The sequence below is a fragment of the Vipera ursinii genome (genome assembly GCF_947247035.1).
Source record: "Vipera ursinii genome assembly, chromosome: 1".
Taxonomy (NCBI): Eukaryota; Metazoa; Chordata; class Lepidosauria; order Squamata; family Viperidae; genus Vipera; species Vipera ursinii.
The window spans coordinates 117,304,850-117,321,665 of record NC_139512.1 but is presented as its reverse complement, the minus strand read 5'-3'; the positions used below and the strand labels follow the sequence as shown (position 1 = coordinate 117,321,665).

Sequence of the window (16,816 nt, the reverse complement as noted above, 5' to 3'; positions counted from 1 at the left end):
GTGCCCGCTTTCTTCCTTATTATTTGCAATAGCTTTAGACATTTTGGTAGACAAGGTACAGACAGACAAAGTGCTATTTGTCATTAAAATTCAGAGAGAGAAATACAAGTTGAAATGTTACACTATTTGTTATGTAACATAAAGTGCTATAAGACAGTTGATGAGACTTTGGTGAACTATCCAGAGACAAATTCAATGAAAATAAAGCAAAGACACAAACAACATGATAAGACTTTTAGAAAAAAAGTCTGAGAGAACAAAAAATCCAGTGGGGAAAAATCGAGACTTTATTTGGCATGATGCAATAAAGATGTACTTCAGAATAATTATAATAAAAAATGGAAAGAAATAAAAACAAGATATTGAAAAGTGGGAAAAATTTAAAACTTTTCTGACTAATATGTCGTGGGACAGTAAAAATTAATGTACTACCCCAGATGAATTTCTTATCTCAAATAGCACCAGTTCCAGTATCAGAAAAACAACAACACAGTTCTACTATTGTCTTCATTCTCTAATGCCTTTTACTCTCAGGACACCTGTACAGTAGTAAGAAAGACTTAATCACATATTTATTACATTTATATAGCCACCCATTTCATACTTGTGACTGTGGGTAGTGCACATAATTAAATTTACCACATACCCCTCAGACAATTAAAACAATTAAAATGCACTTAAAACTATTAAAAATTATAATAACAAAACCAGAGAAGAATGCATTCCAAGTTTATACATAGTATAACCATTTCACGGGCTCCACACTTCCATGGGGTTCCTAAGCCCAATGACAAGACAAATTTACAGGGACTTCTGGAAGGCCGATATGGTTGGGTTCAATCTGATTTTGGGAGTGTGGGGGGGAGGACATTCCAAAGGGTTGGTGCTATGGCAGAAAAGGCTTGTTATGTCAAACGAAGCTCCCTGACTAATGAGACTTCCTTCTACTGGGCCTGCTGCGATGGATAAATGTAAATAGGGAGAGGCAATCCCTCAAATAACTTGGCCCCATGCTATGTGTAACGTAGCGTGGTCACACACAGAGATGGACACTCGGCTGGGTGAAGAGACTTCTTTATTGATGGTCAGGAACGAAGCTGGGGAAAGGGGGTTACCTGGCGTACCTTTATACCTGCCCAGGTGAATACCAACCAATGGATTCAAACCTGGGCTTCCCGCCAGTGCAGGTGGCCAATAGATTTAAACCCTGGCTTCCCGCCAGAGCTGGCCATAGCCCGGGGCTGTCAAACTCGTTCAAACCAGGCTTTCCCGCCAAATGCGGTTATAGCCTGGAGCTGTCCAACCCCGCGCCTCCTGCTGTGCTGACAGTCTGTGTATGCTTTGGTCGCATACACTACACCATGTAGGACTTTAAAATGTCATGACCAGTTGGAACTGGATTCAGAAGCAAACTGACAACCAATTGAGACTGTGGAGCAAAAATATAACATGTGAAATTTTAGAAACATACGTAACTACCGTCACTGTTGCATTTTGCATTAGTTGAAGCTTCTGGAACCTCTTCAAGAGCAGGCCCATAGAGAGCACATTACAGTAATCCATCAGGGTAGTGAACAGGACCTGAGTGACTGAGAGTATGCCCATATGATCCATCCCATCTCAGAAAAAGACAACAGACCCAGCAAGAACTGCTTAATGAAGGTAGGAATTTTCTGGTGCCTTGGGAACACCAACTTTTGAAGAGTGACATAACATTTTAAAAATAAATTAATAGAGTTGATGACCCAAGTTTATTTTTTATTGGTACTTAGGGGAAAATGATGAAGCTGCAGCTACCTCTTGCTATAATGTTATAGCAACTCTGAATTAAATGAAACCCCTTGTGGGGTTTCAGTGAGCTACAGGTTTAAAAAGAGCATATAAACCTCCCAAAGGTTATGTTAGAACTGGGCAGAGAAGCATAATGACAACTTGGCACCTTATGTTTTTTAGCTATAAAGAAAACAAAATCAACTTCTTTTTACTACAGCTTGATGGCAATATATAAGCTTTATTATGATCATTATCACTTAATAATGAAGACTACTTATTCTTTTGCGAGATTTGGGAAGGAGCAAATCATTTTCCTTTGTGAGAAATGACTCCCAACATTGTGTAATGATATGCTTTATTGATGTGATTTTTTTTCATGGAGTGTAATTCACGGACTGTAATTTAGATAACTGAACTTTCAATTTAGCATCCCGATCATCCTCAAATCAAATTGTTTTAGTATGTTCTTCTGCTTTTCTTCATGGAAATAATAGCAGATTGGCTATATACGTATATTAGCTCCTTACTGTCAGGTAAAGTTTTAAGATGTTTTTCCTCTCTGATGAGCTGATGCCTTGTACTGTGTACTTTTAGCAATAAAACAGAAAGATCAAGCTTCCACACTCTTTGAAAAATCATGTTTTCTTTCATCCCAATGGATCTTTGAATGGTGACATATTTGGTAACATATATAAAAATCTTTTATTCATACACTTTTCTGAAAAGCAGAAAAATTACACATTTGCACAAAGCTGTTTCTCTTTCTCAGACATAATTGGGTTTTCAAGGTACTAATAAGTCCAGCTTCTTTTCAAGGAAAATGAATGATATCTCAGTTATTGAAACTTTATTTAGATGTATTAGAAACAGAGAAGGAAACGGAGTACATCCAGCCTCTTGTCCTCAGTTTATTATTTATGCCTTTTTGGATCACTGAAACACCACAATAATTATTTCCTACCTTCTGGTAAGTTTTAAAAGAAGAACTGTTTAAGAGTTTGGTCAGGGAAGTTATAGAATTTGATTACAGGGTTCAAAAAGATTTGGCATTAGTAATGTTCAGTGAAGCTTATTTAGTTTTTGTGTTTCTGTGTTATTTTGTGATGCAGCAACTTGATGGAATTTAGGGCTAAAGAGTAAGGATATGATACAACCATAGGTTATAGGGTTTACTTTTTACATTGCCTTTAAAATTCTTAGTATACTTCTACTAGTTCAAAGATCTAGTAGGAAAAACACATTCAAGACTTGAGAAATATACTGTAATTAGATTAAATTTTTAATTACATACAAATGTGTGTGTGTGTGTGTGTGTGTGTGTGTGTGTGTGTGTGTGTGTAATTGCTGAAGCTTAACAATGCTTGGAGATTTAATGAACTTTATGTAGGAACCAGATTCAAGCAATAATTTTTACAGTCTGGGATTCACACAAACCTGAGGAAGCTATTATGTTGATTTTGGTATCACTATCTTGTTATGATAAGCTTGCCCTCATTAAAAATGAATTTTGATGCAGTTAATTTGTGCAGCCTCCAATTTTCTTGTGGTTGTATTTAATCATTCATATTTAACTATCGATAATGAGGATTTTTTTTAATAGGTACTACAGTAGTGTGTCACTCAAATGGAAGTTCATTTTTGCTTACTATTTTCAATGCAAATTTCCTTGGAGTGTTTTCATTCACTGTTCTGCTGGTTCATCTGATTCCAGATGAATCACATGGTTCCTTTATATAATAATATAATATAAAAATATTGTGTGTTAAGCAGGATGAGAAATAAATACTGTCATTCACTTCTGAGGATTTGATCCAATATCTTCCCAGTTTTAATCCAGAATATTGATCTCTATATGAAATCTGGGTCCTTCTTTCCTTCCTTCCTTCCTTCCTTCCTTCCTTCCTTCCTTCCTTCCTTCCTTCCTTCCTTCCTTCCTTCCTTCCCACTCATTAAATTAGTATTATGTCTTGCCACAGTATACATTCTGTTTGTCATTTTATCTTTTGTTTAATATTGTGATGCTTTTATATTTATTTCATTTCAGAAATAAATTAACATTTTATAGTTTATGAACCTAGACCATTGTCTGTCTGTCTGTCTGTCTATCATCTATCTATCTATCTATCTATCTATCTATCTATCTATCTATCTATCTATCTATCCATCCATATCAACAGATCTACAAAGACACACAAATCCCTTGGTGTGCTGGCCAAGAGTAGCAAAGGACACAGCGATGATTACTATATCAATTTTACAATGTCTATAATTTCTTTTCAGATTTGCTAAAGTGGGGAGACCACACGCTATCAAGCAACACAATGGCAGGAGAAAATAATAGCATAGTAACAGAATTCTTTCTGATAGGACTCACAGAAAATCCTAACTTGGCCCCCATCTGTTTTATCATTTTTCTTCTGATGTATCTCATCACCTGTGTGGGAAATCTTGGGATGATTAGCTTGATCCAGATTGATTCTCGACTCCATACTCCCATGTATTATTTCCTCAATAATTTGGCTTTTGTAGATTTCTGTTATTCCTCTACAATAACTCCTAAAACACTATCAAACTTCTTAACTTCCAAGAAATCAATTTCTTTTGCTGGTTGCGTTGCACAATTGTTCAGCTTTGTCCTTACAGCCAGTGTTGAGTGCCTTCTTCTAGCTGTTATGGCCTATGACCGTTATGTAGCAATTTGTAAGCCACTACTCTATACAATCATTATGACTAAGAAAGTTTGCACCCAGTTAGTAGGAGTAACTTACATCATGGCCTTCATTCATGCTCTTGCACAAACTATCTCAACCTTTAGACTCTCTTTCTGCCACTCCAATGTTATAAATCATTATTTCTGTGATATTCCTCCATTGTTAAAACTCTCTTGCAATAGAACATTCAACAATGAGATTGTACTTTATACATTTGGTACATTTCAGGGTATTTTCACCTCAGTGCAGATCTTCATCTCATATATATACATCGTAGCCACCATTCTGAAGATCCACTCATCTGAAGGCAGGCATAAGGCCTTCTCCACATGTATCTCTCATTTGACAGCTGTCTTGCTCTTCTATGGCACCACTGTTTTCATCTATGTCCGACCCATTTCAACCTACTCACTTGGTCGAGATAAAGTTATCTCTGTCTTTTACACTATGGTGATTCCCATGCTGAATCCCCTAATCTATAGTCTGAGGAATCGGGAAGTGAAAGATGCATTGAAGCGAATATTAAGCCGAGTCATGTTACCTTGAGAAACACCTGTAATCCATATTTGTGCAAATTGTAATTGTAATTTCATGCATGATATTCCCAATTGTTCAGGAATTCTAATTAAAAAGAAATACTAACTAAAACATTCAAAATATTTCTCATTTCTGTTATGTACAGGTTTACAGGCTTAATTGAGCTAAAAACTGTCCATTTATTCTTGCTTCTCCTATGAGTGAAGTGATTACCCATGGCCTAACCTGAGGAAGAGTATTGTCATTCCCTTGTACCCAGTGAAATGTTCCTTAAGATACCCATACGCTAAAGAGAAAAGAGGAAGGGGGGATTTCTTCTCTTCCTTCCTTGCGGTACTTTGCAATAAAATAAAATAAATATTGATATGAAAATCAGAAGACAGATAATTTATTTATCTACATAAACAGTTCTAATAATCTCTCCTAGATTTTCCTAATACAGACATGTCAAACACAAGGCCTGGGGGCCGGATCCGGCCCGCAAAGTGGTTTCATGTGGCCCGCGAACCCATCCTGGAAACAGGGCAAAGGAAACCAACAAAATAGATGATGGGACTTACCAGAGAGAATACTTAAAAAAGAAACATTTGTTTGAATATGGTTAAAGAAATAGAAAGGTCTTAGAATATATATGTCATTCTAAGAGGGATGAACTTCCTAAATCAGACGTGTCAAACACAAGGCCCGGGGGCCAGATCCGGCCCGCAAAGTGGTTTCATGCGGCCCGCGAAGCCATCCTGGAAACAGTGAGGGAACGGCCCCCACTGCCTTGGCCCTGGCCCAGAGACCCTCCTTCTGCCAGAGACCCTCAGATCTGTCCCACTCCTGCCCAGGCCCCCATAGGCACCCTTGATGCCAATGATGTAGAGCTGGCCATGCCCACCCAGTAGGCCATATGCACTCTAGCCATGCCCACCCAGTAGGCCACGCCCACCCTGGCCATACCCACCCGGCCCCCCGAGGGCAACCGCAATGCTGATACAGCCCTCAATGAAATTGAGTTTGACACCCCTGTCCTAATACAAAGGAATCCTCTCCATCTAAAGACATCATCTGTGAGAAATACTTGATTTTCTGGAAAAATTTCTGGGGTGCCAACTGCCAACGTCATCAGGATGGAGATGCTGGGGTGGGGAGATTCCGTTTATACTGTTGGTGTCTGCACTCTGCTCATGGAGCACGCTCAGATCTGTTTGTTGAGGTCTGCCGTATTTCTTTGAGTTGTCGCGCATTCGCGCATCAAATCCAAGATTGCACCAGCACACAACCACTCTGCAATGTCGAACACAAAGAAGAAGAGCAACAACCATTTAAGATCCCTGGCATGAGAACACGGACAATGACCAGGGTTATGGCTACAACACATGGAGCTATAAACAATTCACTTTTAACAACAGATACCCAGAGACAAATACATCCCAAAAACGGATGCGCGACAACTCAAAGAAATACGGCAGACCTCAACAGACAGATCTGAGCGTGCTCCATGAGCAGAGTGCAGACACCAACAGTATAAACGGAATCTCCCCACCCCAGCATCTCCATCCTGATGACGTTGGCAGTTGGCCAACGAAAGCTTGATTTTTCAGCAATAAAAACTGTTTTAGTTTTTAATTCTATCCCATTTAAATTTAAATTTAAATTCCTCAAGTGGAAAAACTTTGTGTCTTCTATCTGCTGAATGAATATGAAGAATGGTTGAAACAACGAACACGTAAGACACCAGCACCAGGAAAAAGGGGTGAGCAGAATGAGAATACCTGCTCCTGGCATCAAAGCATCACTAATGAAGGTATTTGAACAAGCCAATTGCTGAACAGTTAATACTTCACAGTCAAAAATGGTTGATTATCTTTTTTTCATAAAATGGTATTTGCAGAGTGAATACTGACTGAACTAGGTCATAGAGCCAACATCCAAGTGTCATCTGCACACAGAACTGTTGTCTCATAACAACACTGTATCACAAGGGATGGCAAATGGCCGTCTATTGGTCATATGCCATGACAGCCAACAGGATGAATTTGGTACCTTCAAGAGACAGAGAAATGAGCATCTGCACAACACAATCACCAAAAGAGATGGTTTTATCATTTGCTAGGAGGTTGTACAGCATTTAAGGGATGGGGGTATAGCTCATGTCCAGGAAAAGGAGGTGTCTCATGAAGTAATTCATTGGGATGTGCAATTGTGGATTTCTTTTGATCACTAGTATAATGAAAATATTCCCTTCCAGAGTCACAAGATACATTACCAGAAAAAGAACAAACAGGCCTCTTTGAATTCCTGGATGATTGGACAATCCCAAAAGGATAAATTTCACATTTCACATCTGATTTCTACTTGCCATAATATATCCAGATTCATATACCATCTCCGTGTCTATGTGTTGTGTGAATCTAGATAAATAGAGAATTATATCCTTATTTGGATAGTATTTTGACAGGGATATTTCAAACAGTGAATATGAGTATTTAAGGACATTCAGATGGACCATTAATTATAACCATTTAGTTGTTCATATTCCTTGATTTGGATATTTTCTGCTTTTGCAATTAAACAAGCTGTTTTTAGAATTGCATAAGACAGATGTGTAAAATTTTGAAGAAAATATAAAATCCCAATTATAACTGCAGAGACATCAAAGCTTGTTAATTAGAAAAGAATTAAAGAAGGTACATAGAAATAAGATCCATATATACAAAATCCTATTAATTTTGGCAAACTAAAGTACACTCTCAAAATATATTACCTGATAATATAAAGCATGGGTATCAAATTCGCCATGTCACGTGATGTGTCGTGATGTATTGTGACTTTTTTGCATTGCTGGAGCTGGGGTGGGCAAGGCCTCTGCATGATGCAACTGGCCTGTGGGCTGGCAGTTTGACACCCCTGATATAAAGGATTGTAAATTAGATATTATTTGTTTAAGTACTTATTTAATTCTTTCAGAATTTAATTGAAATATTTGATATCTCCTTAGCTAGATTTTAGAAAATCAATATATATATATATTTATTATCTGTATCATCTATTTAGCTAAGATTTTTGTATATCATTTCCTTAAATGGACACATTTTCCAGTCATTATAAAACAATGTTTCTTCTTTTCCAAATCCATATATGGCCAAGTGATTTTGTCAGAGCATCTTTCACCTCCTTGTTCCTCAGGCTGTAGATCAGAGGGTTGACCATGGGGATCACGACTGTGTAGAACATAGAGGCCCATTTGTCTTGGTCCATGGAGTAGCTAGAACTGGTCGAGAGTACATATAGAGTATTGTTCCATGGAATATCCCAACAGCTGCCAGGTGAGAGGCACAGGTGGAGAAAGCTTTGTATCTACCCTCAGCAGAATGCATTCTCAGGACTGTACCCAAAATATAAGCATAGGAAACAAGGATCATTCCAATGCTGCTTCCTTCAACACAGCCAACAAAGGCAAATATCACTATCTCACTGATGTAGGTATCAGAACAAGAAAGAATGAGCAGTGGAGGTTCATCACAGAAGAAATGATTGATAATATTTGATCTGCAGAATGACAGTTGAAATGTACAGGAAGTATTTATCATTGCATTCACTGCCCCTATAAAATACACAAGAGTCACCAGTTCATGACAGGTCCTTTTGGACATAATGACTGAATAGAGAAGTGGATTGCAGATGGCCACATACCTATCATAGGCCATTAAAGCCAACAAAAGACACTCAACATTTGCAAACAAGGCAAATACAAGCAGTTGTACAATGCAGCCATTGTATGAAATCCTTTTTGTTTCAGCATAAAAATCAGCCAGCATTTTAGGAGCAATGGCTGAAGAATTACAGAGATCAGCAAAGGAGAGGTTACCTAGGAAAAAATACATGGGGTTGTGAAGTTGGGGTTCAACACAGATCAACAAAATCATCCCAAGATTCCCTAATACAGTAACAAGATAAACCAAGAAGAAGATAATAAACAGAGTGCACTGTATTTTAGGATTATCTGTGAATCCCATAAGAATGAATTCTGTTATGACAGTCTGATTTCCTTTATCCATCATCTTTCACAAGGGATATTGGATCCAGGATAAGAGATGAATCCAGAATTCTCTTCTGTTTATATCCTGAGAAAGAAAGCAACATGTTTAAAGTATTTCATCAGTATAGCTTTTATTTGAAAGCTATTCTGAAACCCAAAATTTACTATAAATCCTTGTAAGGTCATTGACCCTTGAGAAATCACAAACATCCAATTTTGAAAACTCAAGCAGAGGCTTCTTAAAGGTACAACACTTTATTTTTGATTGAAATAAATTGTGGGTGGGAACACAGTCTGAACACTGGCAGCAGTTGCGTTCAGAAGTGCCACATCTTAGAAAGTTAGTAGCACTGCTTTATAAATGTTTTTAGCCAATCAAAATCAGACAATAGAGTTATTACAATATAAGTAAGATATCTATCATTCCTGTATGTGTACATATTTCCCACGCTTGCATGAAATTGGTCCCTGATGCTAACGCTGATTACAGAAGTGAGATAGCAATAGTCAGGCAAGGCTACAAAATTTGCTTCTTTTTCTAGATCCAGATACAGAACCCCTACACCCTATACTAGCTATTATAATGCCAGTCAATAAGATTTTATCAGTGAAGAGGACCTAGTGCTGCGCGGTAGTGACCGGTCGTGGGCTTGTGGATTCTCTGCACCCCCATGGCTAATTTAGCCCTGTCTGGGGACCGTAAATGGGTCTAAGTCATCACAGAGAGGAGACGAAGAAAGTAGGGTGCTCCAGCGATTCTGGAATGGCAGCGACTATTCTGATTGACTTGGGGAAAGCCTTCTAACCTGACAGGAGAAAGGCTGGCTGTATTGTATCGACCAGCCCAAGCTACTTGCAACCAAAGTCTAAAAGCATTAACCAGCACAACTGTGAAGAGCGTGCTTCAAACTGGGTGAGGAATTTGATCTTCTCTTTTTTATTCTACATTTAATTTCCTGGAAAAGATCCCCAAGAAGCAAAATACCTCCAAAAGGGAAGGCGGGGGGTTTCTGCCCCACCTCTATACTAATGGAAGCTGCGAATTAATATTTTTATGGAGGATCAAAATATATGGAAGTGAAATAAATATAAAACCTGAAATTTAAAACTTAAATCTGGATAAACCTAAACTTGTTTGAATGGTTAAGACTCTCATTCTAAAGATAATTGTTCATTTTGGAAATTAAAAAACAAATAGTTGCCAACACCTAGTGGTAGATGAAGACTATGATAGCTATGACTTGGCAAAACCTGGGAAAAGCTAATTTATGTTTGTGACCTTCAAAGCTTTAACAACAAAGAACAGCTGTGACAAAAAAAGACAATAATCTGGGCTGTAGACAAAGAGAATTATAAATTTCAGAAAAAAACTTTTTTGAACTATTTGGATTACAAATATCTATTTAATTGGGACTCTAAAGCTATTTGCAGAGAAAAGAAAGGAAGAGAAAAACTCAAATTCTTGGCCATCATGGATCAGAGACATGTAGAAAGAACATATCAAGAAAACATAAATAGTTCACAGGAGGAAATATATAGTTTACTGCAACTAATTCAAACAACAATGACTTTAAACCACAAAGAAATCCAAAATAACTCTGAAAATATAAAACAATCTATTTCTAAGTTAACTCTACAACAAAAAAAATCCCAGAAAACAACAACAGAGAAGGAGCAGATAAAACAGATAAATGGATATAGAATTGAGAATAGAGACTTAAAGATGGAACTTAACAAAACAAGGAAACAGGGAGGGTCTTCTCAGGGTGCCACCGGTAAGAGATTGCCGACGGGTAACACCCAGGGATAGGGCCTTCTCAGTGGGGGCGCCTGCCCTTTGGAACCAGCTGCCAGTGGAGCTGAGGACTGCCCCCGACCTCTGTTCATTCCGCCGGGGCCTGAAGACCTGGCTCTTCGAGCTCTCTGGCCCAGGCTGAGGATTAATCTTATTTTAACTGGGGTTTTATTTAGGCAGGGACACATGTAATTTTTTTAAATTTGTTTTTAACTTTTGTATTTTGGTTTTTTAATCACCCTGTAAACCGCCCTGAGTCCTTCGGGAAAGGGCGGTATATAAATGTAATAAAATAAAATAAAATAAATAAAATAAATAAATTTAATCCTAGTGGGAAAAAATTCACAAGAATTGAAAAAAACAACTTATCCCTTAAGATTACAAAAAAAATCTGAGGACAAGAAAACAGATTGGATAAAATGGACTGTAGAGATGTCAGGAAAATTGGAGAGAAAGGAAATGATAAGAGAAGCGTAGAGAAAGAAAAATAAAAAGATTTTCAACAAACATGGAAAGGCAGAAGCACCGTACAAAGACACCTCACCTGATTTATTTTTTATATCTACAGCAACATTTATGAACATACGAACAAACGTTTTGATTCAGCAAAATACATTGATTAAGAAAGATACTGGGCAAAGGAAACCAAGAAAATAGATGATGGGACTTACCAGAGAGAATACTTAAAAAAGAAACATTTGTTTGAATATGGTTAAAGAAATAGAAAGGTCTTGGAATATATATGTCATTCTAAGAGGGATGAACTTCCTAAATCAGACGTGTCAAACACAAGGCCCGGGGGCCAGATCCGGCCCGCGAAGTGGTTTCATGCGGCCTGCGAAGCCATCCTGGAAACAGTGAGGGAATGTCCCCCATTGCCTTGGCCCTGGCCCAGAGACCCTCCTCCTGCCAGAGACCCTCAGATCTGTCCCACTCCTGCCCAGGCCCCCATAGTCACCCTTGATGCGAACGATGTAGAGCTGGCCATGCCCACCCAGTAGGCCATACGCACTTTAGCCACGCCCACCCAGTAGGCCACGCCCACCCGGCCCCCTGAGGGCAACTGCAATGCTCATGCGGCCCTCAATGAAATTGAGTTTGACATCCCTGTCCTAAATAATATAGTATGCTTTCCCCCCCTTTTTTGTTCTCTTTCTTTACACGAGTAATATAAAAAAGTTGAAATGACTTAGATAAAGGAAATGTTTTAGATACTTAAATGTGACTGAATTTAAGAAAATTACTGTATAGTGGATAAAAAATGTTTGAATAAGAATTAAAGGACTAGATGACTAGATGTATTAAATGGAATGTTTAAAGATTAAACATATTTTTAATTATGGTTAAAAAGAATAAGAAATTTAGGAAATAAATATATATTAGCTTAGGAGGGATACATATTTTAAGTAGTATGTTATTTTTTATGTTTCTTTACTCTTGCTCTCCTTTCTTTCTTTCTTTCTTTTCATTGTCTTATCTATTCCTTAAGAAATGTAAAAGTATGTGATGGTTCATATATAAAAATAGAGTTACATTTTTAAGTGTAATTAATTTTTTGAGAAAATCTTAACCAGTAAGAATACCTAGAATTTGGTGGGAGAAATAAACTAAAATAAGGACTATAATAGGATCTATGATAAGGCAACCAAAATGACTGGATAGAAAAGAAATATTATATTGATATGATTATTATTTTTAGGAATATTGGGGAAAAATTATATATTGAATTGTTATCTATCAAAACAATAAGAATTGTATTAACTCAATATTTGCAAAAAAGGATATTTTGGGAAAAGAGGAAATCAACTAAAACCATTATGTGGATTATGGATTATAGAAATCAGTTGTTAATGATTGTTTTACAAATGTAACCCAGATAACACACTGTTCACCAATTATTAAGTGATTTTTTAAAAAAAAATCAATAAAATATATTACCAAAAAAAAGATGTTATCAGTGAATATCATTGCCAATTGAAAATGAATAAGGAAGATGTCTCTGTCTGTCAGAACCATGACAGTCATTTGGTAAGATTCTCCCTGTACAGTTTACAATATTCTAATGCAAAATTAGATCTTTAAAATGATTTGTAAGAACATTTATTCTTATAACAATGTTCTTAAAATTTGAACATCTAAATGTAAAACTGAGCCCTATAAGTTTTCCTTTAGGTGAGATGGAAAGCAAGAGTTCACTACATTAAAGTTATGTATGTTATTAATCACATTTGCTGCGAATCGAAGTAAATTTGGATAAATGGAAAAAGGTACAACTATCATTAATGGGCAGGATTTCAATAATCAAAACGAATATATTACCACGATTGTTGTTTTTGTTTTCAACAATACCAATAAGATTGGAAAAGAAATATTTTGAGGGGCTAAATAAAATAATTTTGAAATATATTTGGCAGGGGAAAAAGGCAAGGATTAATTTAAAAATGTTACAGGATGCAAGACTCAGAGGTGGGTTTATCTTACCTAATTGGGAATTATATTACCAAGCTGCAGTAATGTCATGGATGAGAGAATGGATTTTACTGAGGAATACTAGATTGTTGATATTATTTATAGTTGGGATGGCATGCGTTCATATGGTATGGGAAAAATAGAATACACAGCTACTTCCAGAGACATCATATCAGAAATTCTTTATTGATGGTTTGGGAGAAAATAAAGAGGAAGCATTACTTGAGGATTCCAGATTGGCTCTCAACAATGGAAACGTTAATATTGTACACACCAATATGTTTAACATGGGAAACATTATAAGATATAAAGACCTACTAACAGATACGGGGAAGCTGAAAACCAAACAACAATTAGAGGAACAAGGAATAAAGATGGATTGGTACATGAGAACGTAAATACAATCTAGATATGAAAAAGATGCTAAAATTAATTTTGGGAGAAATTAAGTTAGATGAAATACTTATGGGAACTGAAGAAAAATGGATTAAAAAAATGTATTGCTACCTATTATATAGGGAATTAGAGGAGGAGCAAGTTAAGTAGTCAATGATAAAATGGTCAAGAAATTTTGGATATACGATTGAATTAGATAGATGGCAGCAATTGTGGGAAAGAAACTATAAACTGACAATGGCACCAGCATATAAAGAAAATATGTACAAGATGTTCTACAGATGGCATATGTCTCCAGAAAGACTAGCTAAAATGTTTAAGGACAGATCTATGAAATGTTGGAAATGCCATCAAATACCAGGTTCTTTCTATCACATGTGGTGGACATGTGCAGAAGCTAAAACCTATTGGAACGTAATCAAATCATGGATAGAAAAGATGATACAACAATGTATAGAATTAAGACCAGAAATATTCCTGTTGGGTATTTTACCAGAGAAATATAGCAAAGAGAACACATATTTGATTATTCATATAACCACTGCAGCTAGGATTGTATTTGCACAAAACTGGAAGGCACTGAAAGCTCCTCCAGAAGAAGAGGTGATCAGGAAAATAATGGAATGTGCGGAAATGACTAGATTAACAATGATAATTAAAGATAAGACAGAGTCAGAGTATTATGAAATTTGGGGAAAATTTTATGAGTGGGTGAAAAAGAGAATATGCTTAAAAGACAGCTAACACTAATTTAGATGGAAGAAAAATGAGGAGATAAGGGTATTATCATACCTAATAATATAGAGATTGAAAATCCAAGGAGAGGAGCTGCTCAGACATTACCCCTGAATTGTATCGGAAGAGGAATGGGAGGGAAGAAAGGAGAGAGGGAAGAGAGTAGAGGAGGGGGAAGGAAGTAGGAAGGTTGGAGGGAAAGAGGAGTAGTGGGGAGAAACGGGAGGGGAGTGGTGAGGGAAAGAGGAGAGGAGAGGAAGAAGAGGGAAGTAGGAAAGAAAGGAGAAAAGGAGAAAGAAAGTAGAGAAGAGGGAAGAGAGAGAAGGAGGGTGGATACAGTGAAAGGGAAAATGGATAAGCAGCACCCAAACTTACGTGTATGTATTTATCTATGGCGATATATTTGTTGACGTGTTTGTGGAAGAAATGGGAAAATAAAATTGAATATATACATATATAAAAATCACATTTGCTGCAAAAGTTGTATCACACAATTACACATAAATATGTAAGTGTGGAATTAAGTCCCATGAAATATCTAAGTATTTCAGTATTACAAATGAATCTGACTTTGGCAAGCCTTAGTTGCCAATTGGTATATAGTCAGAGTCATCTAAATGATCTTTTAATGTCAAATTCTTATACAAACTCAATACAAAAAGTCCCATATGATGGTAAAACATGTGAAATCCATCTTGAACTTATTTTTTTTATTTAGTTTGTATTGTTATTAATAGATAACTTACTAGGAATATTGCAAATGTTTCTTTCCTTACGTTCAGATTCAACAAGTAGAAGGAGAAAGCTTAAATGCTATTTAATGCCATCTGGGATGTTATCCCCTGATATTCTCAGCTACCAAGTTCTTGGGAATTGTTGTATCTGGTAATAAATGTGTGTGTGTGTTTATTTGTGAGTATATATGTATGTGCCCATCATTCTATTCTCTTTTGGAATAAGCTGCTATACAAAGTGCAGAAAAGGAATAAGAAATAGTATGCTAAATGATTTGAAAAAATGAAATGAGAAGTAGAAAAGAAAATCTAGTTTACACCAATATCATTCACTGCACCTCTGCATACCTTTCTTTCTCTGAAAATCATTCTTATTTCCACCATATCATTGTTCCATTTCACATATTATATATTTTTTTACATTTATCTTTTCCATGTTTTGAGGATTGTATCAACTCTATCTAATGATGCTTATCTTGGTCTTCCACTCATTCCCAGCCATTTCACTCTTCTTTTTATGTTTGTTTTGCAATCTGACCTTTATTCATTTTTTTCTAGAGAACCAGACCACCTCATTTACTTCTTTTATACTAGTCACTCACTTAAGTGTTCAGTCCATATTATTCACCACTCATTTATTCTCGAGAGTTGCTTCTTGTTTTACCACCCACTTAAGTACCCCATTGTCATTGCATTCAACATCCTTCTATGTCTCTCCTGAGACACCCGATTCTCACTTCTAAATAAAAAAGTGGGCAAAAGCACATCATGCACTTGTCCATTAATATATCTTTCAATAAAATATTCATTCCTTGTAACAGACCATATGCGACCTGCTATCTTTCTGCTGTCATTTCCATATACATCCACTTTCTCTTGTTTGGTAAAGAGACTTCCAATTTATTTCCCATAAATTCATCTGCTTGCTTGAGGTTTTCACCATATATGCATAATGTGCCATCAATCACTCCTTTTAACTAAATGTGCACAAATATTTTTTCATACTGCTCGTTGCATCATACAGTTTGCTGCAATAATTCAATCTCTCAGTCAGCAGTGGGGCATCATCCATGTACAGAGGTATTCACAAACATTTATGGCCCCATCCCAAATATATCACAGAAGCATGCCTTATACATTTATGTACAAATGCATTAAACAAGTAAGAGAACATTACACATTTGTCTCCTATTTTCTTTTTTTTTCTTCCTAGCATTTTCCTGCAAGTTCATGGTCTGCTTTTTTTTTGAATCAACCAAGTGTTGATCCATTGGTTGTGACAGGAATTGACTGACTGGCTTGTTACCCAAACTTGACACTGTGGACTATAGGAGAAAATGATTGACCTAGCCAGCTTTTATGCTTAGGGCTGTTGAATCATCTACTAAGCATCTAACTTCTTCTAACAACTTCTAACTTCCTATTTTCATATTTAGGAAAACTGTCCCACAAACCAAGTCTATTCACTTCATCCTGAATGTTCTTTAAATTGATACATTTCTCAATAATCTGCTGAAGAGCAAAAATCCAGTCTGGATACCTCTTGCCAGGTATGAAATACTGTACTTCTCAAATTTTGCTCATTGTCACCTTGAGTATCCTTTCAGTCAGAATTCTGAAAAACAGTTACAGCTTCACC

The 16,816-nt window shown here is 36.6% G+C and overlaps 2 protein-coding genes across 2 annotated transcripts; one reads left to right on the top strand and one right to left on the bottom strand.

Moving 5' to 3' along the window:
- Positions 1-4,094: 4,094 nt before the first annotated feature.
- Positions 4,095-5,030, top strand: LOC310631923 (olfactory receptor 8U3-like; the record flags this gene model as incomplete). The annotated part of the gene is made up of 1 exon (XM_083348706.1): positions 4,095-5,030. One exon carries the CDS (start codon positions 4,095-4,097, stop codon positions 5,028-5,030), a length of 936 nt encoding a protein of 311 aa, XP_083204832.1.
- Positions 5,031-8,111: 3,081 nt separating this feature from the next.
- On the bottom strand, positions 8,112-9,070 carry LOC310641277 (olfactory receptor 5AR1-like; the record flags this gene model as incomplete). The annotated part of the gene is given in 2 exon segments (XM_083364197.1): positions 8,112-8,281; positions 8,284-9,070. Coding segments are annotated over 2 exon segments (957 nt in total).
- Positions 9,071-16,816: the final 7,746 nt, after the last annotated feature.